Source organism: Podarcis vaucheri, assembly GCF_965113315.1.
Source record: "Podarcis vaucheri genome assembly, chromosome: 2".
Taxonomy (NCBI): domain Eukaryota; kingdom Metazoa; phylum Chordata; class Lepidosauria; order Squamata; family Lacertidae; genus Podarcis; species Podarcis vaucheri.
The window spans coordinates 61,490,653-61,517,699 of NC_138760.1; the positions used below are offsets into that span (position 1 = coordinate 61,490,653).

Below are 27,047 nucleotides of genomic sequence, written 5' to 3' on the forward strand. Positions count from 1 at the left end.
TTAACTATTAAGGCACTTTGTTCAATGAGAGTAAAGCTTGTTTCTGTCCAAAGGTAGTAATTTTGTTACAGGTGTGATGAGAAGGATTTTGTAATAGTTGTTGTTGTTGAAGACTGCATGTCTTCACGGGAGATAATCATCTTTAGAATCCCAGGTTCCAATTCTCCAGGCGCTGATCACTATTCAGAGAGTCCACCTTATGCATGCAGCTGGGTGATATTGTTTCCACGTCCTGTCCAGCAGTTTCCCTCCGCACTGAACTGCTGTGCTTCAAAATGCAGTTTGCTATTCAGAGAGTGACTGCTGGAATAAAAACATAAAGAAAAACATCTAGCAGTGTGCCTGGGTCTTCCACACACAAATCTCTTGATCACAGCCGTCGTTGTTGCTCCCATGTCAGAAGCAGAATAGTAAATTATAGCAGCTCCCAGCAAAGTCTTACATTAATCTCTCTTGGCAGACTCACCTTGTTTATCAGAGAACATACTGCTGTCTTCTGATAAATACAAGATGATATTCCAGTTTTTGGAATATGGTAAAAATAATGAAGCTCGCCTACCCCTATGCAAAGTATTGCTACCAGAAGTTATTAATACAATGGAATTATGATTTTTGTTTTACTGCAAACATTTCCCCTCCAATTTTGCAAGCTTTTGAACAGCTCAGAGAGAGAGAAGAGAGGACTATTTCAACCATCATTTTGCTCATGCTCTAATCTTCTGAGACCAAATTGCATTAACACCGAATTCAGAACTGTTAAGAAATTTATCTTCTGTCCCAAACACAGTATTGGGGTTTCCAGTGTAAGTCTGAAGAGTCTTAGTTACATCTGTTAGGAGGAGCTTTCATAGAAATTTTCCTGGCTCCTGATCATTGCACACTTTTTGTTTTATAATTCTCTTCTGGACATATTAACTCAGTAGTCTTGCAAATCGCTTTAGAACAAATGTTGTGTTAACACTATTCATCTCCTTTTTTTAAACTTGACATCAGCATGCGCTTTTAATGGAAGAGTATTTGTGCTTCGGTGTCTGTTGCTTTGGTTCCTCACTACTAAAGTGGCTGCAGCTTATCTACCTGGTGTCTTCTCTTGCAGATCACTAAGTCAGGGCAGCACAAACTCAAACATGTTGGACGTTCAAGGAGGCGCACACAAAAAACGTGCCCGGCGCAGCTCCCTTCTAAATGCAAAAAAATTGTATGAGGACGCTCAGATGGCCAGGAAAGTCAAACAATACCTCTCCAATCTGAATGTGGAAACGGATGAAGAAAAGTTCCAGATAATGTCACTTCAGTGTGAACCTGCGTACAGCACTTGTAAGTAAAGCAAACTTTTAGGAAGGCAATTGAGCTTGAACAGTCTGTGGTGTTAGTTAGGAAGAATGTTTGTGTCATTCTTTAGACTTAATTTTCTATGGTTACATAATTATGTGCATTTCTATGGGCTTTCTCTTAAGCATAGTTTTAATGCAGGCTAAATATATATTTAAAAGCAGATACTGCAAAAGCACAACAACCTCAAAACCCTTGATGAATATTTGGCATCTTGTCAATTTAAGTTTTGACTGAGTTTGCACAAACTTGAAATTATAGGTCTTACCGTTGACCTTCAGTTGTTAATCTATGCACCTATCACTAGCCTGCCAAAAAATCCCATACTATGTTGCAATTTTTTTTTTGCCAAGTTAGCACTTTACAGAATTAAGAAATGGTATTGGTAAGCCTAGTGTAACTGATAAGAAAATGAAAGGATAAAATATTATCACAGACAAATAGTTAGAAAGACATAAGTAAAGAAATTATTTCATTGGGAAATGAGAAAATAGTAGAGAGGAGAGTGATATGCCATGATGGTCTGACACTTTTTGAATGCCTTGGCTATTAACAGAGGTTGTTGCAGAGGAAGAGTTTATAAACAGACCTCTGACCTGTGCTATTCAGGAAATAACGAACATCTTAAGACAGACTCCAAAATATAATGCACTATTAAGGTTATTTAAATTTTGGCAAGCAATTAATAGTCAACATCTGGAGGGCACCTGATTGGGGAAGACTGTTGTAAACAATCCTCAGCCTGTTTGCATTTTTTGTGTGTCTGGGTGTTTGTGTGCCTTTTTGTTCTTACCATTTGGGAAGACTTTCGTTTTCTGAAAGAAGCCTTCTTGCACCTGATCATGCTCATTAACCACACTAATGTTCTCATGAAATTTGCTGGCACCTTTTGTGATCTGCAGTAAATATACCTAAGCTTCTATTATTGTGGTTTTTAATAACCTCCAAGTTTTCTGGAGATATTTGACTCTTCTGACATTCCCTTGCAATTTCCTTTTCGCTAGGCTTCCCAGTTTGAAAAGTTCCCTAGGTGACCTTGGGCAAGTTTCTCTTCATCAGCCTTGGCCCCAAATTGTCAGTAGGGGGATGACAAACTGTTCTGCCTGGCACAGTGGTTATAAAAATTGCAACTGCCTTTGGCAGTTTGTCGGGTGGTAACCAGGAAGGTGCTTTTTCAGTGATGGCACACTGCTTATGGAATTCTCCTAGTACTGAATGTTACATTTTCTAATACCACAAGACCATGTTTTTTCCAGTACTTTTAGTTCCATTCCTATGCTGCTGATCTTCCTAGACTCTGCTGCTTTTTCAATTATTAGTTGTTCAATTGTTTTATTTTTGTTTTTAACTGTAAGCAGTCCTGGAAGTTTCAATATTTTGTAGTAATCTTCATCATCACTGTAACTAAATTTATTTGTGCTGATGTTCTTCCTCCCTTCTTCACCCACAACATGCACAAAACCATTAAGCTGAACCCTAGCCAACCCCAGATATATCCCTGAAGATTTCATGAGCTGCCATTCATCAACCACCAGTAGTGCTGCAAGTGGCTCGAGTATTCACAGCAGCTCCCTATCAGAGAGGTGCATACTACAAAACATGCAGCACTGGGCCAGGAGCTATTGTGACTGCTCACAGGTGTGCCAGGGATTTGCCAGATCTGAGAGAGCTAAAAGTGCAGCAGAGTTGTGGACAGTGTCCTTGGGAGAGCAAGTGGGTCCTGCCAATGTTGGCTCCCAACCCTTGCTCTCTACTTCCTATTTTTGCTGGGATTTAGCTTACTTAATTAAAGTTTCTTAGTGCCAGTTTTTTGCCTTCTTGGCTGTTGAGAGTTTTCTGATCTGGAGTGCTCTGAATTTTTGGATGGGTAGTCTGAGACAGAGGTATACAAATGCTTCTGTGCTTCATCTCAAAATGTTGTATCTTCTCTGACAGTAAATTAACGGAAATGTAAAGATAAAGTTTGAATGCGCTGTTTGCTATTTAACTTCAGAGGTGATTTAATTGTGCGCAGATGGTAAAAGGCAAGCACCATGAAGTTATTTTCTCATAGAGGTTTTCAGCTGTATATCCTGTCGGAGAGTACCAAATGCACATATTTCATTGAACTTAACGGAAGCATGTTTCCCTCATTGAAACAGAAGCTTACTTTCCTTATGAAATCAGGAACAGGGTTTCATATATAAACAGTTATTTTAGCTGTTTAGAAAACCTGCCCTCTGGAAATGCATAACACAGTGGAAATGCATAACACTTAGCTACCAAAAACATTTAGTGCTGATTCATAAAGCAGATTCTCTCCATTTTTAAGGGCTTTTTTTGGGGGGGGGAGAGATAGTCACAAATCCTGCATGATTTCACCTTGCAAAACAGGTCAGAGCTGTAATGTGTTGCACCATTTTTGTGCTGGGTGCAGGAGTAGCAGCAGATGAGGCTACAACATAGATGAGCATCTTCAGATAATGAAATTGAAGTAGTATAGCTTATTCTATGAGTTAAGTGTGCCACCTAGTGGAACACTGGGGGTACCTTTCTAAAGAACAAGTGGATAAGAATCCTTACAGATATCGCTATGGATACAAAAATACCAGCTTGCCTTCTAGTGTTTCAATACACATTCCATTTTAATTGTGGTTTTTATTAATATTGCAACAGATTATAGAAAAAAAAATGACTTCTCTTTTTCACCATGTCAGTGACGAAAAATCTAAGTGAAAGACGAGGTGGAAAAGCTGTAGAAATGTCTCCCATGCCACTGAGATCTGTTGGCCAAACTACAAAAGTTCATCTACATCAGCAAAACAGAATGAGTCAAGTCCTTCAGGTTCCAGCTGTTAACTTGTATCCCATTAGGAAAAAAGCACCAGCAAAGGACCATGTGACTTTTAGTGAGTATTTATCTACAGGATTCACTTCTTAAATCAAATTACTATATAAAATGGGCAGATAGAAGGTTTTGCACGGCTAATGTTAAGCTATACTTACGGCATGTCAGTTTCATTTCCATCTTGATATAGTCATATCCTAGCATATATTTCACTATACTAGATTATAAAACCCTACAGTTTCAGCAGCAGATTGGATATGTTTAAATTTTTCAAACAAAATCCTTAATTTTAGCCTGATTTTGATAATGTTATATTATCCAGGACTAGTATTACTAAGTTTTGAAATATTGTTAAGATATATTTTTATGGTTTTAAAATGTATTTTATTGTATGGTTGATAAGTGGTTTGTATATTCCTTTGAGAATATTACTTCTTGAAAAATATATTAAATAACATTTGTATAGAGATTTGAGAAATCAAATTTTACATAAAGACAAATTAAGCCATACCAAATGTTTCCAAATCTCCTACATTTCATGGAAAGGGACACTGAGAATGTGAATTGTTTCTGCTAACTGTTTTGCAACTTTTATCAAATTCATGTAAACAAGAATGGGGTGATTCAAAATTCTGTTTTGAGGTTTGGGGACAGTGTAAGTCAGTGTTTTATATATATCGCACAGACACCCCGACTCTTACACGGGAAGACACCCGAAGACACCAAAACCTGCATTCCTGTACCCGTGAAAATCTACGAAAGCAAATATATATATATATATATATATATATATATATATATATATATATATATATATATAAATAAAAACATCTCCCAACATAACTTGAGGCCTTTCTGAACATGGCTGGCTTTTAAAAGTTGTCTTCCAACAAAGTAACGTTCACAAAGGAGTCCAAGAATAATTTTGGTCATAGTTCAGTTGCCTTTGGACCATAAAAGATGTTTTTTTAGGAACTCTTCAGTTTGAATTGTGTGTATAAGCATTTGTCTTGTTTTGTGATTTCTCTCATAGGTGCAGGTTCTCCTCAGAAGTCAATGAGTTTGTCTGAGGAAACAAACAGTAAAAAACAAGCAGAAGACAATATATCTATGGCATCTTCTTTGCATTCCAGTCCTCCTGCTTCTCCTCAGGACTCCCCACGCAAAGGTAGGAGGAGACACAAGTTTAGTCTTAACATGTCTCAGCTTAACTATATTTTAGTTTTCTTCTCAGGATCTGTCTTTCCTTTCCTCAGTAAACTCAAAAGATGGACTTTGGGTATTCACAAAAGGCATAACTTATTCACTGGGAAAATGAAAAGAAAATTCATGTGTTCATGGAAAAGACCATTGTGCCTGAAACCTTTCAGGAAACTTTTTAACATTGGATATTATTATATTTTATTTATTGAAAGGCATTTATCAACCACTTAATATTTTACAAATCTCTTAATTGGTATAAAATATAAAAATAATGTAATTATAAATGCAACCTAAAACAAGTGGAACAGCTGTATGGAAACATGTAAAAGTGTATAAAATAAATAAAGCAAAAATTCAGGGGATCACGCACATAATCTGATTTTATGGATCAGGAAAAGCTAGGGGGCGGGGGGAGATGGGACCGCTATAAGTAGGACAATGTGTTTTTATGTGTGTTGATTCAATATACTATTTAAAAGGCCATAGTGTGTTTAATTAGCCAAAGGCCTGTGAGAAGAGGACTATTTCTGCCTGGTGCCTAAAGATATGTCACAAAGGCGCCAGGTGAGCCTCCCTGGGGAGAGCATTCCACAAGCTGGGAGCCACCACAGAAAAGGCACAGTGTCGCCCCCCTCTACACCTCTTGTGGAGGGGGCAAATGAAGAGGGGCCTCAGATGGTGACCACAAGGCCCAGGTCTGGGTTGCAGGGTCCAGGCTGGTTCATATACAGTAATTCAAAGAAGCATGTGTGTCATTTTTTTAATATATATATTTGATTATTCTTGCTGGATTGCCAAAAGTTACTCCTGCTAGAATTCTTCTACATAAGCATGCTACTTTCATTAACTTTCATGTGACTCCATGAGGATTGCTTTGTCTCCTTTGATTTCAGTTGTTGGATACGCATTCAGGGGTTGTTGTTTTCTTTAAGAACAACCTTGTTTTGATAAAAGTGGCCTCTGCCCTGTTTTGTATTTGTTACCATCTCATTGCAGAGCTAAAATTAGATTACTTGTTCTCTAACTAATTAAACAGGCACATCATTTTCCCCACTTTACTTAACTGCAGCTTATGTTTCCTTTTGTGCTGCATCCAAGTGTAACATTACGTAGATTAAAAAACAAGAAGAGTGTTTCTTTTACTGCCAGTGTGTTATTTACTTTGCACGTTCCTTTCTTTGTAGCTGGTAATCCCCAGAGGTCTGATCACTGCAGCCAGATCAACCTCTCTGGCTCGTCCTCATCTCTTGCAAGCGAAGCAAGCAACAAGAACAGTGGACAGCGCAGCTACGGAATAGGTGGGGCTTATTTGCAAAAGAAAATCCAGCAGATGACTAGCAGGACAGCAGAAATATCAGTCAGTGCTGAAAAGAGGCAAAGTGAGGATGCCAGAGACAAGGCAGAGCTTCAGTATAAGCCCAGGAAAAGAATGGTCTCTCCCTTTGCAAGATTCAGGGAAAGGAGTATCTCCAGGGAAAGATCAGCTGTCGCCCGTGACATGGACGCAAAGTGCATGCAGGAGGAAAGGGATAGAGCTGAGAAACAAAAGGACATAGACAGTAATGTGTTGCATACAGCCAGTAGCCATGGAAACAGTAGCTCTCTAATGTGGTTATGTCCACAGCTGAGGCACAAGAGAAGGAAGACTGTGTGACATGCTGTTCTGCCTGTGTCAGGCTTAAATCTGTATTTATATTGTAAATATTTATTCAGATATGTTAAGTATGTGTGACACCATTTTGAGTTTTTTCAGACATGGAAGCCGATATTAGCAAGAAATTCATTTTTACTTGTACATTTTCAGTATTAAAGCTGGAAGGACCACACTCCCTTTAGGAGCTTCTTAGAAGACCACCCAACCTCTTCTGTTGGTGATGGTTGAGAAAAGACTAGAAATAGACTTGTATCACAGCTTAATAGCGGATTAAGCCTTGTTCTGCAGGCTTTGTACAGAGGATGAGAATACAGTGAGTGACAAACGGGTCATGCTTTCTGGAGCAAAATACTTTTAAAAATATGCTTTATTATCTTGCTTTCTAGCCCCCTGCCACATACATGGTGACATGCAATTTCCAGTTTGGCTGCTGCATGATATGCAATTACATACATGCAGTTTTACATGGCAAGCAAATTGTGTGAAGCAGCTCTGTGTGCACTTCCTACTATTCATACAGTTCATATAGTGGTGTGGATGAGATAAACAGAACCGTAGTGGAGTAACTGCTTCACACAAAAGCCTTCCCATGTGGCCAAGCACATGACTTGCATCTAGGAATCAGCCCTTGTAGCTTGACCCCTGTACATAAGGACCATGGCACTTACTTTCAAGAAAGTGTGCCTAAGCTTGTATGTACCTTTTTCATTTTTCTTTTGGAGAGACCTCAGCCTGTTTGAAATATACAACAGTTCTCAGTATTTGCCCTCTTGTAGGGATAGCCTTTGAACTGTGTAGCCACAATCTACAATTATCATTCATATCACATCAGTGTGCACTACTATTCAGTTATGTGTAATTTGTACCCTTTTGGGATTTACAGTTGCATTTTACTTAAAAAATAATAATAATACAGGTGTGAGTGTTTTATGTAATCAAAGGTTTTAACTTCACTTCCCAACTGCTTTCATGATAAAGAGGTTTCTGCTTTTACTATATACTTAAAATGTTTCACAAATTTTCCCTAACATGTTGTGAGTAGATGCATTTTGAATTGTTATTTTTAGGCAAAATGTATCTGTTTACATTTAAGCTATTAGATCTATCATCTCATAAAATATCACACATGGTTACTTCCCGCTAATGAAAATATTTGTAAATTTGTGCATACCTCAAAGTTTCTGGATTTTATATCCCAAAATGCCAGCTTGCTTATTAATTGGGATTATTTCCATCTGTTTTGTATAAATTAATAGAGGTAAACACAGTTTTTTTTCATGGGAAGCAGTTCAAAGAGTGTCTCCTTTCAAAATAAATGCATTAATAAATCTTGGCCATGTATCACAGAGGCATATGCATAGCCTATATGCACATACACAAGGGCACAGATAACATACATATTATTCTGGGAATTTCCCTTTCAAATAAGCAAGACAGCAAGCTAGTTTTTAAATTTGGGTATTCTATATATGACCAGCTACAGCAAGAGAAGCTCTGCACTTATTTTTCCTGGATCATAAGCAATATGTTGAGACCAGTTTCCTACCTTCTTTTTACAAGGAAATTACCAGTACTTTAAAAGCCCATATCCAATGAAGATAAGGGAGAAAAATAGAAACATGAAAAGTGCTAAGACATTGCAGGAATATACTTAAAAAAAAGAAAAGACCTGTCAAGGGTTGGGAGCAGTGAGGAACCATGTTACCATGTGTTCTGAACCGTTGAATAAGTGATGGTGGTTTTGTTTGGAGTTGCCTGCAGACAAACTTGCTTGCTTGTTTTTTCAGTTGACAAATGGAAAATTGCTTATCTGATTGGCCCATCAGATTCTATAGCTTCACTCTGGAAGTCTCCTGGTTTATTTAATGGAGGCATTTTCAAAACTGCCAGTACTTACTACAATTAGCTGAAGCAAAAGAAATGTGATAGATAGATAGATACCCTTAATGTTCTTTTCTGCAGTGTTAAGATAAAGGTTTTGACTTGTCACTATTTTTGATATACTTACTGAGTGCCATAGTGCTTAAGTTGTGGACCAGGTTTCAGTAAGAGTTGAACATCAGCATGATATTACAGCTTAGGAAGTTCACAAGTATGAAATGTGTATTGGTTATTGTTTTGCTGGCATCAATCTGTCTCGGGAGACAATGGAGGACTGCACCTTTGAGGTTGAGGTCAAGTTGTTGGACAGTTGCAGCTCCTGCTGTGGCTGTAAAGACAGATGCAGAAAAGACATGTTTTGTTGCAGCTGGGGCAGATAATGGCTGCTGCAGATCCACCATAGTTTTTTCTCTCTCCACGCTCCTCCCAGTGATCATTTCTCCTCTGGCCACAGCTGTGAATTCTTGACAGCTTGTCTCCAGGCACTGTGGTCATCTGCAAGGGATTCCCACGTGGCAGGGTTAATGCTGCCAGCCTTTATGCTACATTTGCAGACATCTTTGTACTGAAGCTCGTGTTATCTTATATGACGTTAAATCTGAATCTTATCTTTAAAAAATCCATTTGAAATGTAATGCACCTTAAATTGAACATACAGGAGTAGACAGTGCAACACAGTAAGGCTTAGCAAGAATATTGGTATAAAAATTCTACTTGAAGCTCATATTTGACTGGTTCACCACCAAAGTTAAACCACAGTTTAAAGCAAACTATGGCCTAAAGTGAGTAAACAGTGTGCTAATGGGATGCTGCTCAGTTGTGCCTGATATCCCCTGCTTCTGCCCTTACTTCACTGGAGAGGCAACAAACCACAGGCTTTAGAATTAATTTGTGAACCCATTGCTTCTGGGGGTTTTTATTGCCTCTCAGCCCAGCAAAGACCGGAACAAGTACTTGTTTCGTTCAGATTGCCAGATAAGAAAATTACCAGCACGTTCACCTTCTAAGGATTTGCCACAGTTGCCTAGGGTGAATGAGGTTTTAGCGATCCTAGCCAGCTTACTCTCAGCTGCAGTCCTAGAAAAGCAGTTCTTTCCACACTGGGAAAACCCTGTGCAAAAAGAGCTTTTAAGCTCTCTGCCTTCCATGCTTATAATTTGTGTGATTTTAACCAGCTGGCCTCCAACTGTGTAAAGTTGAAATCACACATGTTAAGCAGCTGGAGAGAAAAATCAAGCTGTACCATATGATGGCCACTCTCAAATGCCTGTCACATGGAAGATGGGGCTAGCTTGTTTTCTGCTGCTCTGGAGGGGACAACCTCAACTGATGGATTCAAGTTGCAAGGAAGGAGAGTCTGACTAAACATCAGGAAGAGCTTTCTGGTAGTAAGAGCTGTTTGATGGTAGAATAGGTTCCCTTGGAAGGTGGTGGACTCTCCTTCATTGGCGATTTGTAATCAGAGGTTGGATGGCCATCTGTCAGGGATGCTTTAGCTGTGATTCCTGCATTCCAGGGGACTAGACGGCCCTTTGATGTACCTTCCAACTTCACAGTTCTGTTAGTTACCTGTATCATTTTTTTTTCAGAACAGCAGGTAGAACAAAAATTGGAGCTGTCATTCTAATGAATACTTTTCCTACGTAACCTAACTGAAGTAAATTAAAGCCAAACCGTCAACACAGTATCTATAGCCTATTTCAATCTAGATTTATGAACAGCTTAGATTTCATTAATGGCGGTGGGGAATGTTAGTGCAAATGAACATAGAATTACTTTAAACCGTTTGCGGGTGTATCTTGGGTGAAATCGTTGCAGATTCTTGATCACTATTGACTGGCAAATTACTTTTCCTATGTATAGCTTCAGAATCAGAAGAATCTTTATTTGCATCAGCTATTAGCCATAGCGATAAAATACAATGTACTGAAGAGAGAGGTAAAAACTTAACTATACAAAATACATTCTGGTTTATGTTTAGCTTTCAAAGAAGCCTTATCTGCAAATCCCATGTGTTGTTGTTGTTGTTTTGCTTTGTTTTCATTGTATATTATGGCCATTTGAAGGAAAGCATGCAAATTGTATCCTTGTGACAAATGTTCAGAGTAATTAGTGAAGCGTTGCTCCACTCTACAGTTGATTTTTTATTTTCTTCTTTTGAATGAAAAGGAAGCTCAGTAACGTAAAATGAACAATTAAAAAGCCATTCAAGGGAGGAGAGAGAAGTGGTGGAAAGCATCCTTGTCTTTAAAATACCATAGCAGTGTCATAAATTAGCTGTCTGAACTCTTTAAAAAAGTTGAATCCTTTCTTCCCCTGTCCTCCTTAGGCTATGCCCTGATACCATCTGCAAAATCCGAGAATTTTTCAGATTCCAGCCACAGCGAGATCTCTTCACGGTCCAGCATTGTGAGCAACTGCTCTGCTGACTCCATGTCTGCAGCCCTTCAGGATGAAAGATGTCTGGCTCAGGCTGTCGTAGTTGTGGATTCAGTAGGAGCAGTTGAAAGGAAGGAGCACCCTCATCCGTCCTCTGAATACAGCCAGCCTTGCCCTGGGTAAGAAGTGATTGACACCTGAGAGAGTAGCGAAAGGATTTTCTGTTCAAGCCATTTACTGCCTATGCTGTAATCATGCTTACAGGTGCTATTAGCCTGCTGAAAACCACTTTTAGAAAGAGCAAAGTATGCTCCCTGCTCGGGAAATTTCAAGTTAGAATTTTAAACAGGCTATGATTTTCCCTATATTGGTAGGTCTTTAAATTGGTGTATTAATGTACATCCTAGAAAATGCATTAAAGCTGCAGGATTTAAATAAATTGCCTCTGGTATAGCACCAGGCACTGAATGTTCAAAGATGTTATCCTGGAAAGCCCTGAAAAGATTTGCCATTTAAAATGTGTTCGTGTTCAAATGTACAGCGTGACCATGGTGTTTCGTGACAGTGCTTTAACAGCTCTGCTAAGCAAGTGGGAAATGTGCTTCCAGGCTTATGCCTAAGGCATAATGGTCAGAAACCTGGTTGACGCTCTCAGAAGAGAAGATGGATTCTGCCAGTGGAAGGCTGGACAATACCAATTATGACTAAGGCCTCCAGGGTCTGTAGAACTTTTACCAACATTTATTTCTTTTGTAAAAAAAATTAAAATAAAATCTTCCCATGTCGATTCAATTAATGTTGCTGTTCACTAATCAATATTCAGTTAATCACTGATTCATTTAATAACTGTTTCTTGAAATGCAGTAGCACTTGGTGCTCAGTACATGATTTGCCACGTCAGCATAGGTTAAAAGAAATCGCATAAAGATTGAAAATATAAGTTGTTGAAATTATTATTTCCTACAAGCAGGTAAAATTGTAGCATTTGGATGTGTAATGGCCTAATGCTTGTCTTGAAGAAAAGAAAGAAAGTAGATCATAGGGTTGTATTTAACTAACTTTCCTCATAGTAGACACACTAATATTAATGATCATGACTAACTTAGGTACGTTAATTTCAATTAGCTGACTACCACCCATAGAAATCAACATTTGCGGTTGGCAGAGCCTGTCGGAAGACTTGGCTAGTGGAAAGACATTGTAATGCAGTTGTAGACAATGTGGTTCCCTACAAATGTTATTAGACTATAGTTCCCATCAGCCTTGTCCAGTACCCATGTTGACTGGGGGAGTTGGGAGTCCAACAATATTTGTAAGGCACCACGTTGGATAACCCTACCATAGCATTGTATTAGATATAATAAGACATAGATAAGTCTTCAGTAAAGTAGTAACTTGGTTCTCGAACAGAATGTGTTCCGAGAGTTGGTTTGACTCCCGGAACCATTTGAAAAGCAAGGCGTGGCTTCTGATTGGCTTGAAAGCCACGCTGGACGTTTGGCTTCCGAAATAGTTTGAAAATCGGAACACTCACTTCCGGGTTTTGATCATTCGGGAGCCAAGGCATTTGAGATCCAAGGTACAACTGTATAGACACAACCAATGGTTAAGGCAAAAGCAGTCATATTTTGAACCAGCTGGACTCTAAACTTAATTTCATACCTTGAAAATTTCCAAGAGGTCTGCTCAACGTGCTCAGATGCAAAGAGGTGAGCAAGCCTTTTACAGACTGTCTTCAACCCTGGATGTTGTTGCCATTTGTCGCCATTGAATTGCTTGCATGCTGCCTTTATAATGCTGTGGTCTTCGATTTCAGTTGGCCACTGTCCAGACCTCCAGTGATCCGAGGCCTGCCTGTCCCATCTTCCATGAGCACGGAGGAGATTTCCCACGAACACATCACGATAGAAGCAGCAGATAGTGGTCGTGGGAGCTGGACCTCCTGCTCCAGTAGTTCTCATGATAACTTCCAAAATATCCAGAACCAGAAAGGCTGGGACCTTTTAAACTCTTACCGCCACGCTCACTTAGAAAGGGCCATTGCTGAAGTAGAACCATCAAGCAGCTGCCCTGAAGAGATTCACTTGCAGCCCCACGCCCACTCAAACAGCAGCCGGCAATCCAAAACGGGCGTGGACTTTGACCAATCCCGGCAGAGCTGGGCTTCATCGACTTCTCTGTCAGACGCATATGAAGCAAACTGTGGGACAGTGAAGCGGCGAGGACTTGACAGCTTAGCAGTAGAGCAGGCTGAAGGTTTGGACTCCAAAGCAGGTGGCGATACAACATACAAAACTGTCACTTCCAGTACCGAGAGAGGCCTCATAGGTAAGCCGCCCAAAGGCTGTGGAAGCTCCCACAGCTGCAATGTATTATGTTATTAAGCTGTTAAGAAATGACATCAGCAGATTGCATGTTAAAATCCAGTTTGTACACATGTTTTCAATCAAATAAATCCACAACGCAGAGTGTTTCCAGACCTCCTTGGGAGTAGGGATGGGATTTAAAGTAACAGAACAGCAAACTTTTTTTTTTTGCCTTACAGGGAAGGGAGCAGGCTTATGTAACAAGCAGAGGAAATCTTCCCTGTGACCTTTTCCAAAAAAAACACAACTTTCTGAGATATCTTTTTTGCAGTTTTCCAATAAGAATTTGGGCTGTTCTTTCTTGAGCCCTTTCATGCATTACACTGGAGATGACCAAGTTGGTGCAGAAATTGTCCACGTTGCCATGCTTTTTCCAGCCATTCAGCCCTGCCTACCTGCTCCCCTTTGCCCTTAAGGCAGAAAGAAAATATTCCCCAGGTGTCATTTTGCATTGCCATCAGCTTGGCCATCCTCCAAATGCTGAGTATCCCAGGAAGCATTTTGTGCCAAAACCAAATAGATGTCATACCAAAATGACATATCAGGTCTTATTATTGAAGTTGGGAAATACGGCATAAAAATATAATTGTACACAGATTGTAAATCAGTTAAGAGAATACATAAATCGTGGTGATTCTTTTATTGAAAAATATATATATCCCACATTGTCTTAGATATGAATGCTTTTACCATTGAAGAAAAGGATATGGATACATTTTCTCAGGGGACTTCTCTCTTGCCTGCCCTTTCTTCCAATGTGCAATGATCTCTGCTCCTAGGTGCTATACTTGCCCTATACCTCTTTCCTCCCTTTAACTCATCCTCAGCTGTACCATGTACTTCATATTTCACACCCACATCAGTGTCCACTCCAGGCATCTTGTGAAAGAGGGTGAGATATGCATCCTCTTCCACCCGATAGATTGCCTTACATGCTCAGGTGCTGGTAGCAGTGCACATTCACGTACTGCTACCAGTACCTTCCTACTAATGTTCTCAGTCAGGTATGAAATATAGGACGATACAGGAAGAGAGTTGTGTTTTATGACATTGGATATTTTGGCATGGTGTTGGCTGCATGTCTGGAATATGCTTTTTGGAATCCTTAGCTGACTGTTTTTTAAAAAAATATTTGAAAGCCCTGCAAGGGAAGTTGTTATAGTGGGTTTGAGGGTATTGTTGCAGTTTTTCTTTTTGTGCGACCTCTGTGCATTGATCAGCTGTTTGTGATATTTGGGGATAAAGTGGGGGCATCCCAGCTTGGACCCTAGGTTGCTCTTCTGTCAATGTGAAGGACTCCAATCCAACAGAGGCTTCTGCTGGTGGAAGCAAGGAAGAAAGGAAGGAAAGAAATTTTTGCCAGTTCCTCTTTACCTATACAGCTCCCAGTGACACCTCCAGAGGGTCTCCTAATCACTTGGAGTATATTATCTTAGGGCACTGGGGGGGAATAATAATAATAATAATAATAATAATAATAATAATAATAATAATAATAATAAATTTATTTCTACCCTGCCCATTTGGCTGGGCTTTCCCAACCACTCTGGGCAGCTTCCAACAAAAGATTAAAAATACATTAAAACATCAGTCATTAAAAACTTCCCTAAACAGGTGAAATTGTGAAAATTACCTTCCCCTTTCCCCCAGTAGGGGGATCCAAGTCTTTGAACACAGTTTCCTTTTCCTCAAAGTGCATTTGAAGCATATTGCACTGTAGGAACAATTAAATTCATGTCACTGGCAGCTTTTAGCCATTTTGATAAATCAAAATGGAATTAATGTCAACAAGGGGGGGCTGCTGCAAAATATTACAACTGTGCGGAGTGTTGCTGTTCAGTATGCCAACCAGCTGTGCATTCTTTTGGGATTCATAATTTCATTTTTCCACCCAGCCAGTTTCTTATTCAGCTCTCCCCCCCAAAAAAACCAGTCAACATTATGTAGCCTTGTTTAGTTTGCATCTGTCTGTCCATCTATCCATCCACACACACATTTCTGCAGGACTTGAGGTTCCCATATGCCTGCTAGCACATGGGTAGGCAAACTAAGGCCCAGGGGCCAGATCTGGCCCAATCGCCTTCTAAATCCGGCCTGCGGATGGTCCGGGAATCAGTGTGTTTTTACATGAGTAGAATGTGTGCTTTTATTTAAAATGCATCTCTGGGTTATTTGTGGGGCATAGGAATTCGTTCTCCCCCCACCCCAAAAATGTAGTCCAGCCCCACACAAGATCTGAGGGACAGTGGACCAGCCCCCTGGTGAAAAAGTTTGCTGACCCCTGTGCTAGCACCTTCCTCTTGTGTGTGCATGGTCCTCTTTTGGCTTACATAGGGCTCCACACTCACCTCTGAACATTGGAAACAAAGGGAATGAGACTATCTGTGAAAGGTTTGTGACATGGCGCAAGCTGGAAGAGGAGAAGGAAAGAAAATGGCACGTCTGTAGACCAAAGAAAGGGAATTCACAATTTTCAAACTGAGAACCACCTCTCTAGTAGCTGGCCCATTTTGCCCTTTTGCCCCACGCCATTACAGTTTTAATTCACATTCTTATTAGTGCCAGTGTAAACAGGATTTCCACAGTTCAAAATTAAAGGAAAACTAACAAGATCAAAGCAGGAATAAACAGTTTTGCAAAGAGGAATTGTCAGGAAGTTAAATGCCAGTGAAATCTAATTAATAAACCTTTTCCTAAGGGCATAGCTTTTTCACCAGAGGGTAATTGCGTCTCCTCAGATCACCCCCCGAAATTTGGGCTTGCATTACATTTCATCCTCTGCCTAGCTGTAAGGCAAAACCAACATTGCCGAATGAATGTTTGGGTGGGGCAGGGGTTACACACCCAGTCTATGTAAGCCCAGCATTCTCTACTCTGAGGAACGTCCTCTCATTGTTCCTGTCTGTTCTTGCCACCTTGATCAGTCTTGGCATTTTGCCAGCTGTCTGCTTTTCCACAGACCTGACATGCAGACACCGCAGAATCACAGAGTTGTAGGGCTGAAAGAGATCCTGGGGATCATCTAGTCCAACCCTCTGCAATACAGGGATTTCTTGCCCAACATGAGGCTCCAGCTCACAACCCTGAGATTAAGAGTCTCATGCTCTACCGACTGAGCTATTCAGCTTAGACCATCTTTATCTTTTATCAAAGGATATCCCCAAAGCCTGCTCCTTGTTTGATTTTGCCATTTATTTTCTAGCAACTAAAAGGGCATCACAACAATAATCTAGTTTTCACTTTTGCACTTGATTTATAGAAGCCAGCTGTTTTGGAATAGAAACTTACAAAAAAACAACAACAACCTGTTGCAAATTGTGTTCCACTGTAAATAAACTTAATGTTGGAATTTGGCATAGTTTAGAACTGTCAGATGAGACTGGAAATGCATGACTTCAGCTGCCCTTTTTTGTTCCTTTCCAGTGCTTACATTGCCACTACTTCAAGGTTTCACACTAGCAAGTGGTAGGACTACAGCTCTGTACCAATCTGTCGATGGAGTGTAGTGAGCTAACCATTTAGAGTGGTCTAACAGTGGTAAACTATTGGAATATACCTTAGGAAATCTATGTAAGAGCTGTAGGTTTTGAATTGCAGAAAGGGCCTTCCAGTGGTATTACAGAACGAATGTAACACATAAAATTGCAACTTAAGAGTGTGTTGAATTGATGCATGCAGCTTCTTAACTGGCAGAGTCCCTCTTAAAAATATAAAGAGGTATAGAAATGAATTGAATAATAATAATAATATGTAACTTATTTGGATAACATTGACATTCCCTTGTTAACACCATTTGTCTGGCTTAGACTACCTTGGTTACCTACTTTAGGATAAAGAAAAGTCATATTTGAAGATGAGAATGGGGTAGTCTTAAGACAAGAGACAAAAGCTTCACAAACTAAAACTTACATAATTCTAGCAAAGGCAAGTGTCAAGGTGAATTGTAGATATTTTAATTATATTTATTGCCAAAAATGCTGGCAGTATGACATATACAATAATTGAAATTAATGCTGTAGAATTCTCTTATATATCTGTGGGTGCCGGAATATAAAAGGTTTTGAAAGTTATCGATCAGGAAATTTCACTCACATAGGAACAATGAAGTAAATTTTGGAAATGTCAAGAATGTTTGTATTACAGATAAGTTACGTGTGTGTGTGTGTGTGTGTGTGTGTGTGTAAGTGCTTTGTCTAGTACAGTGGTACCTCGGTTCCAGAAGACCGTTCAACTCCCGAAATGTTTGAAAACTGAGGCACCAAGGGCTGGCTGCAATTGCAATGGAGAAAATTGGGGGAAAAAACCTCAGCGGAAGCCGTTCGACTTCCAAGACGCATTTGAAAACGGAAGCATTTCCTTCCAGGTTTCTGGCATTCGGCTTCTGAAACATTCGGCTGCTGAGACATTGGAAAACCGAGATACCGCAGATTTCAGATTGTTGTAATCAACTAGCCTAGGATTACAAAAAAATAAATAAAATAAATACCCTGTCTGTAATCCAGTAGCGGGCCATGAATTTGAGGTGTCGAAAGATTGGGGTTTTTTTTTTTGGTTCTTTACTAAAAGATCTGCATATTTAAATATTCTGCACAGTTCATAATTAGTTACATTTTTATAAGTACCGTAAATAATTATGTGTCTTTAGAACACTTGTATACTTCTACACCAACAGCTATTGGGCCAAGAACCAAGGCAACTTTTGTTTCCTGAAGCCAATATAGCTGCTACCTCTGCCCTGTTAATGGATCCTATTATTACAAAGAATGCATTTAGGAATGTGATGCTTAAATAAAGAGGTTATACTCTTATCTTAATTGCTAGGAGTGTAATATAACCCTTTTTGAAAGAGGATTGGGCAGTATCCAACTAACTTGTTCCATCAGCACAAGGAATTTTGCTTTTGCAACAGATCTCCCTCCCTCTCCACTTTCCTCTCCCCATGTGCCCTCTAAATCTGTTCTGGGTTTTTCTCTCCAGAGCGGATTTGGGGAGGATGTGGGACTATTAGAGAGGGTAAGTTTTGTTGCATAAGGAAAAATCCTAGTACCGATAGAAGAAGCTTGTTGGATACTGCCCATTGTCTCCAAACCAGATTTTCACAACTGAAATCAATTATTCCACCTAATATAAATAGAATTAAGAATGGCACCAGAGCTCATGAATAGCATAGGTGTAAGGTCACGCAGGGGCCAGCAAACCTTTTCAGCAGGGGGCCAGTCCACTGTCCCCCAGGCCTTGTGGGGGGCTGGACTATATTTTGAAGAAGAAAAAAGAACAAATTCCTATGCCCCACAAATAACCCAGAGATGCATTTTAAATAAAAGGGCACATTCTGCTCATGTGAAAACACGCTGATTCCCGGACTGTCCGGGGGCCGGATTTAGAAGGCGATTGGGCCGGCTCTGGCTCCCAAGCCTTAGTTTGCCTACCCATGGGTTAGGGAATTTTTAAAGAATAGCCCCAATGCAAAGGGTTTGGTGGATGGCACCTTGTCATTATTTTAGAGGAACATTTCCAAGGATATAGCTGGGGGAAAAATCAGGAACGTGAGAGTCTTCCAAATTAATTTTACATGTTTTGGCTAGCAAAGTAGATTTGGAAAGCTGGGGACATTGTATACGGCATGGCTATGGTCAAAGAAGGCAAATTAATCACATGGCTGTTAGAGATAACTTCCAGAAGCAACTAAACAGACTTATTTCGTGCAAACATCTTATCAAAACCTCTATTTTCACATATCACTGTATATGAATGCTTTGCTGGTCCTGCTAAAATTCTTTGGACTTGGTTTTTTCTTTTTTCTTTCTGTTTTCAAAATGCAGCTATTCCCCGCCCCCTCCACCTCATTTTAGGGATATTTGATTTTCGCACTTGAGTTTGTGGAGGCTACAAGATAAAATGTATTAATTGAAGTGCAGGTTTATAACAGTTGCCTATTTGCTGTCTGCCTGTCTGCCAACCATTGAGATCAGGGAGCCTTTAAGGACCGCTTCAGCTCCTTGAATCTAGGAATCTTGCCTCTTTATACTGTGAATTTTTTCAGTACGTAATGTTTAAAATCCTGCCGGTGGCCTTTTATAACAATCAATTATTTCATTTACTTTTTTTTGTTATCAGTTTTCAGTTTAGCCATTGTAACATTTCACTGTTTTTTTAAAAAGAAATGCTTTTCCCCTTCTCATTTGTTTTCTCCATTAACATTTCCATTGCTTATTTCTTGTGCCAGTGTACTGTGTCACCTCACCTAAGGAAGACAATAGGTATAGGGAGCCACCGCCCACCCCGCCAGGATATATGGGGATTTCCTTAGCGGACTTAAAGGAAGGATCACCTCACCACCCACACCTAAAACCTCCAGACTATAGTGTGGCGGTGCAGAGGTCAAAGATGCTGCATAGCACGCTCTCTAGGCTCTCCTCCGCTCCTCTGAGTAGCGAACCAGTGGCTTGTTTTCCAAAGAAGATGCCTCAGTTGCATGGCCGACAGCCGTCCCATCCTAAGCTAGCAGATATGACTGACGCAAATAGTGAAGAGGATGGTATGTTGAAGATCTAATTTGACAGCTATTGAGTAAATTGGTGTGTGATTTGTAAGTGTGGCCAATGCACGAATTGTCTGACCTCACAAGGATCACCTTGAGTGTGCTTCAGTGATTCCCCCCCCCCCGCTTCTAAATCAATTGCACACGCTTTACAAGTGCATACTGTGAAATGAACAACCCTTTAAAAAATCCAGCACATTAATCACTGTGTTCATGATTAACCAGCATGTGTCCAACAAATGCAAGTATAAAGCCAGGTGCACAGAGTGGTCCGCGGTTCTTGTCCCTGAAAGGCAGATGAAACTCTCCCAAAGAGCCTATAATATTTTTTTTTTGTATGTAACAGAAAGATGCTTCAGAATGAAATAAACCAAACAAGGTCTACGAAATTGCTAGTGCATACAAGCAACTTCTGTCTTGGTTAGGGGGGAAACAGATGGGCCCCTGCCACATGGTGGCCATCTGTAAGCTCCTGTCATGTAGTAAGCTGGGCATTTCCTCCTGTACAGCTCTGTGGGGCTATAAGGCTGAGTGTCCCAGATATCCAGAATCAAGATATTACTGGCTGCCCAGGCAGCTGGAGCTGTAACGAAGTGCAGTTTAAAGTCGTGGCTGCACATTAAATGGCCATTAGTTTCCACCCTTACGTTTTTGAAGGGAATGCTATCAGACTGAAAACAGCTGAGACTTTAAATTGTAGTTTCAATTATTTACAAGCAAGAGTTGCAAACCTCACGAAATTGCTTAGTGGGCACAATCGAGCCCAGAGGGACCCACTAATTGGACCACGCTGGTACTTTGCACTTGACCCCTTTCCCAACCTTTTTACACCTCAACAATCATCTCCTAAAGGGCTTAATTCCCCAAATCATGAAGATTTAAAAGGGGTCTAAAGTGAAGGTTTTGCTTGATCTCCCCCCCCCCCACTTTACCTAATGAAAACAGGCAACTTTGATTTTGCAATTTATTCCATTTGTTGTCCACTTTCTGTTGTCCACCACTCTTGGTTGTTTGGCACAATCGCCTCCCCCATTTTTAATTGAATGCATGAATTGAAATTCCTCTTTGAGTGTGCTTTTACAAAATTAGAAATTTGGCACAAATTTTGCCTGACATGCTCCCTTGAGTTGAGAAAGCTCTTAGTTGTGCTATACGCACAGTGCTGTGTTTCAGAAGAAGGGGAATGATGGTGGGTGAAAGGAAGGAAATGTATGTGTATATACATAGCAGTGTGGGATCATGTTCCTAATCTCTCGGATACTAAAGCGCTCTAAAAATAGCACATTACGATGCATTCCCCAGCTTCAAATTCAAAATAATCCATTATTTTATTTTTGTATTATGATTTTATCCCGCCCGTATAGTTCTTTCCCTATCCAGGTGAGCCAGATGAGGCTCAGAGTGAGTGTGCATCAGTGACTGATGGGAAATTTGGATCCAGTCATCACTGCACCATGCTGTACCTCATTAAATGAGTCCCAGTCAACTGACCCCTTCCAAACTTTGGCTGAGATCAAAATACCTATGTTAGATGTACCCATGACTTGGGCATATGCAATGGGATTTTTAACTTTCTGTTGAAACTCCCCATATTGGTCATTGTTTCCGCCATATGAAGTGCCCAGTTTCCAGACATCTTTTGAATTTGTATTATGATTGAAAGCATCCCATGCACACATTCTGTTGCTTGAGAACACACACACAAAAAAGAGTTTTGTGTGTGTGCTCAAGCAGTAGCATATGTGCCTTGTAGCTTATCTGAAGAGTATATCGTAAAGGAAGCTACTGGGGGGAAGAAGGCTGATAAGCAGTGATGTTTCCATAGGTCTAGCATACACAGCTTCCCAAATCCTTTTAGAAAAAAAAAGAAAGAAATCACTGCATGACAGAAAGGACATGTAATATTTTGCTTAAGCTGACAGCATGTTTCTTTTCATTTTTGTTCACATGATCAAAAGCATTAAGGATGGCTGCAAGGGAGGATTTTGAATGCTTTGAAAATGCATGCCACTCATTTGATTTTGAGTCGGGGAAATCCGGTGGGGAGCAGCTTTCACGTCCAGAGTGGGTGTGGCCAGTGTATTGACTAAATGTGTTGCATGTTTATGGAACAGATGGTTTACTGTGTTTCTCTTGCTTCACAGAAGATGAACAAGTTTCAGCAGTCTAGCCTTTGCACTGCCTGTGAAAATTGCCCCAAGTCACAGAAACATTGGAAGAAGGAATTGTACAATATTGTTAGCTGTAGCTGACAGCTTGCTGCTATTGACTTCAAATGTTGCATTTGCTTGTCTTCTGAATAATATGACGGACCTAATCTGGATCCTAATTTTGAACTTCTTTTGCTTCACTGCAATCAGCTTCACAGCCTAAGAAAACTATTTATATCTTGAGAGAGACAGACAACAATTTCCAAGGAATACTGACCCTGAATTGCAGAAAGCAGAATCCAGAAGGACCTCCCTTTTAAAGAAGTGGGGCCAACTTGGAAACATTCTTCTGCAGGAAACCTGTAGACACTTTTGGTAGACTTTGCTCAGCTATTTTCTTTGTGACCATTACGGCTCTCGATTGAAGAATGTTATTTTACGTGCTTACGGAACTGCAACACTTCAGCGAAACCAAGGATACATCTGCAGCAATCTGAAGAGTAATTTATTAATTTGGAGTTTATAAATAAGGCTTTGGTTTCTTTGTTTGTTTATATGTGTATTAGAATGCTCTGGTTGGCTAATGTGAATGCTTTTACAAAGAAAATAAGGTAACAAATTATCTTGGTGTTAATGACATGTTTTATGCTAGCAAAACACCGTGGATTTCTGAGGAACTGGATGTCATGAGTGCAGCTAGAGGTTTACACACATTGCCACATAAGCCTCTCTTGTAAAATGCCAAGCCCTGACGTGTGTCTTGAGTGTGCTTTAATGTGCATAGTGTAGTGGAACACTGCCATCTGTTGGTCCTGTATTTTAAAACCGGTGAAGTACATGTGACCGCCGTCCTTTCAGCTATCAAATGAACAAGGAAGTACCTGCAGTTCTTTTCTTTCCCGCATTCCATTTCTTGCCCTTCCGTCAAATTCTATCATGCTGTGTGTGTTACGTTGTATTTACAGCGCAATCTCCTGTGAACCCGTCCAGTGCAAGTCCCCTTGCAACAAATGGAAGAAGCTGTCAGGTCCTGAACTTTTGAGCTGCATCCAGTTTGCACTGGAGAAGTGCCCGTCAAGTGATGCTCAGCTTGAGGTGTTCAAAACTTACAAGGAGAACCTTGGAAATTGGAACGGAACGTTAGGTTTTTGTTCTTCTCCTTAAAAAAACAAAGCTATATATGCACAATGCTGTGCATGATTCTCAGGCCTCAGATTTACCTGGAAGCATCCCCCCCCCAGTTCCAGAGTTGAAAACTGGATGCAGTTACTTGCTCTGTAGCTGCTGTGACACACTCTCCACTAGAGTGAACTCATATGATCCTGGCTGAGCCTTCATATCTGGAAACGACTTTGAGGCTAAACCCCAGTGAGGCTTCCCTCCGGTTAAGCTCTGCATTTGAACTGTCAGCTTCCTTGCAACCACAATGTCTTAGAGGAAAACACAAAAGAGGGAAGGTGTTTAGAATTTCAGTCTTCGGGAACGAAAACTCAGCACAAAATGTGTGGCCATCAATAACTTTGAATATTTGCACTGCAGACTACTGTATGCTTATCTTTCTGTCTTTGTGGCCAGGACTAAATTTAGTGTGTTTCAGCGTCCAGATTATTCCATATTCTACATCCTCACCCCCCAAAACCATTTTGAATACTTGAGGTATAGGGTCTTTACAAACGAGATAACCCACTCTTAGAGAGAACCTGTAAAGTGTGGCCTTTAATTTATTACCATCCATGGGAGTCCACAAATACTGCTCACTAATCTCCAGTGCTGAGCACATTTGTGGGTGTTTAGAATGAGAAACAGCTGGGGACTCGTGCCTTCAGTTGCTTTGGGATATGGAGGCACTTGGAAGCAGCTGGACTCTTTAACTCTCAAGTGTCTCAGAAACCTACTGTGACTGCAGGATCAAGCCCTTCCCCTTGTCCAAGGCTTCGGTGCAGGGCTACAAAGATGCTCAGTGACTTTGAAGCACTTCTGAAACCCAGGGCAACTGCAGGCACATCATCCCATCCTTTTACGGACCCTGAAAGTAGTTCTATTGTTGTGCTTTGGAGGTGCTCTGATGACCCAAGTTAGGGGAGGAGCAGGGTTGTTTATGACCAAATCTTTGGAATTGTTATCAAGGCACCTTCCTCCAAAACATGCGGACATCTGGCCGTATTAAATATAGTCTGCATGTGTGTGTGTGTAGAAAGATATATCTATCTATCTATCTAAGTACATGCATATGTAGAATACACACACAAGCTAAGGAACAAAGTAAGTCACTGTTTACAGTTAGGCTAAGCTGAGGTTGCAGCTTTGCTTTACTTAGCCAACCAGAGTACATGGAGAAGAACTGGAGTTCCCTGCATTTATTTTCTTCCTCTAGCAATTACCCAGTCAAAGATTATAAATGGATGTATATTTCAGGTTTACCTGTAAATCCTAGTACCTTAAATGTTTACAATCCAAGCTAGAAGGAAGATGTTTGTCAATTTTAAAGGTGCCTCAGAGTAACTTATTTTTTTACTCTTCAAGTTGTACTGAGCTTTCACGTTTTCTTTTGAGTCTGAGGCAGATGCAGAATCCAAACACATGTACCAAAAAACAAAATGTAACTCCCTAAGCCTTCTATATGCATGATCCATACTGACTTAGGGCAGTGCTAGTGAACCGGAGGGTGTTTGGACAAACCTATGCCATTTCTGGCAGCCCGCTGAGGTATTCCGTTAATGCCTTGTAACATGGAATTACAAACCAGAAAAAAATAGAAGGAGATGGAGAGGCTCTCTGATTCATCATTTAGTTGGCTAATCACATGTTAATGCTATAGCCTTAAGTATCTGAGAAAAGTAGCTGCGCAATCAGTCTGCTCTCTTTTCTTTGCCTCCAGGGCCTTAATGGGAGCGATCAACTTGTATGGGCCTTAATGAAATAATATCAAAACCTGACTCAAGTTGGCAGCCGTGATTTCTGCATATACGGCAATGTTGACGCAGGCACAGACCAACCCACAGTGACATTTTCTAGCACAAACCCCACTAGGAATTCCACATTATTGCAACTTCATCTGTTGAGTGAGACTTGTTTAAGATATCGTCTTGGTGGAAAGTGTACAGTGGCCACAATCCATGAGTGCCATAGCAGAGGCGTGGAAAAAGCACCTGCGCAGCTAAATAACGGCGTTGGATCCAGATGAAGCCATTCTTTAGTCCTGCGGTGGGGAGCCTTATAGCTCTCCTGATAATGAACTGCAGTTCCCACCAACCTCAGCCAGCATGGCTTGTGGTCATAGGAGTTGCATTCTAGTGACTTTGGGAGGACCCTAGCTTTCCCCAAGCCTGCTTAAGTCCCCTTAGGCATGATTAACTTAGTCTGGATCCAACCCACGGTGAAGTTTTTACGGTGAGTTTCACCCCCTAGAATGAGCAAGCTGCTATTCTGTTTAAGACTTCTGGTTTCCTGTTTAGCCAGCTGACCGCAGTGAAGAACCTCAATGCCTCTAGCTCTACATAACATGCATAAAGTGCTAAGGATGCAACTATACTTGCCATTAAAAAGTTTGCAGACCTCAAGCCTTAGCTTCAGTTTTCATCTTAAGTATTAAGTGGTGCATAAGTGCTAACATAACTGCAAAAGTAATAGGGAATACTGATGTTTTGGGGCCAATAATATAATTTCTCAGTAACCTCAAATACTGTTTTAGCTTGCAGGAACAAAACTAAAGGATTAAGGCCTTCTCGCTTGAGGGTAATCCTTCTCCATTTGATAATCCTGATACTCCTTTCATTTACATTATTGACAAATCTCAAGGTCTGCTCACCTTGTCTGAAGATCATCGAACCAGCCATTTGATAACAATCACCCTCTTAAATTTGGTTTTTCCATATCTACAGCATCAGTAATACTCTTTTTTTTTTTAAAAAAGTACATTGGTGTTCAAGCCACTGCTCATCTTGTTAATCATGTTGTCCTATAGAGCCCATATAGTGTAAATATGCTCTGGGTAAATGAACTCTTTTGACTGCTTCCGATTTGCACAGTGTGAATTGCCTCAGTCTGTCCTTGCTCTGATCTTCATTTGTTTGTTTGCTTCCCGCCCCCCTTTTAATCAGCTGGTCACATTGATCAGGGACACTAGCCAAAATGGGTGGATACAAAGAGACAGAATCACCTTTTTTTAACCAGTTCACATGAAAACTTTTCTTATTCCTATTCTATGCTGTTTACATGACTTTAATTCTTAATGTTTATGAGTACATTGTTGGCATGTTCTGTGCTTTTGTCCCTTGCTATATAATTTCTAAGATCATGTGTTTGAAATGGCTGCCTCTTCTCTGCACATAACCTTTATTAATGTTTTTTTACAATATATTGTGAGGAAACGTGTCTCAAACCAAACAGGATATGTCCTTTAAAGCAGGAAAGTTTGGAAATCTGAAACATGGAACCAATGTCAACTTTTGCCTCCATGTGGTGACATGGGTAAGAAGGAGGGGGAAAGTCCTCTTCACGTGTAAGTAGATCAGTGAACTGTACATCATTTTAAGCTTGCCCGTTGAGTGCTATTTGATGCTGGGCTTATAATGTTGATGAACTACATTGTGGAAATGTGCATAATATTGGGGTAGAAAAAGTGTACTAGATGTACTGATGTTTTCCAGTTTTGTAATTTTGAAGGTGCCCATGTATTTATATGCACTCTGCTTACCCTGAGACACAGTGTCAA

The 27,047-nt window shown here is 40.3% G+C and overlaps 1 protein-coding gene across 7 annotated transcripts in view; it reads left to right on the forward strand.

The window, feature by feature from the left end:
- RAPGEF6 (Rap guanine nucleotide exchange factor 6) overlaps positions 1-26,231 on the forward strand; it is a 141,316-nt gene extending 115,085 nt beyond the window's left edge. For 6 of the 7 annotated variants that reach the window (XM_082211468.1, XM_082211469.1, XM_082211470.1 and 3 more), the window contains 8 exons: positions 1,097-1,317; positions 4,029-4,220; positions 5,193-5,327; positions 6,547-6,660; positions 11,227-11,455; positions 13,093-13,604; positions 19,869-20,180; positions 22,328-26,231. In XM_082211468.1, the coding sequence (XP_082067594.1) occupies positions 1,097-1,317; positions 4,029-4,220; positions 5,193-5,327; positions 6,547-6,660; positions 11,227-11,455; positions 13,093-13,604; positions 19,869-20,180; positions 22,328-22,353 (1,741 nt within the window). In that variant the 3' untranslated portion in view covers positions 22,354-26,231. The remainder of the gene's footprint in view (positions 1-1,096; positions 1,318-4,028; positions 4,221-5,192; positions 5,328-6,546; positions 6,661-11,226; positions 11,456-13,092; positions 13,605-19,868; positions 20,181-22,327) is intronic. The other variant, XM_082211472.1, reaches the window with a different exon arrangement.
- The last annotated feature ends 816 nt before the right edge of the window (positions 26,232-27,047 follow it).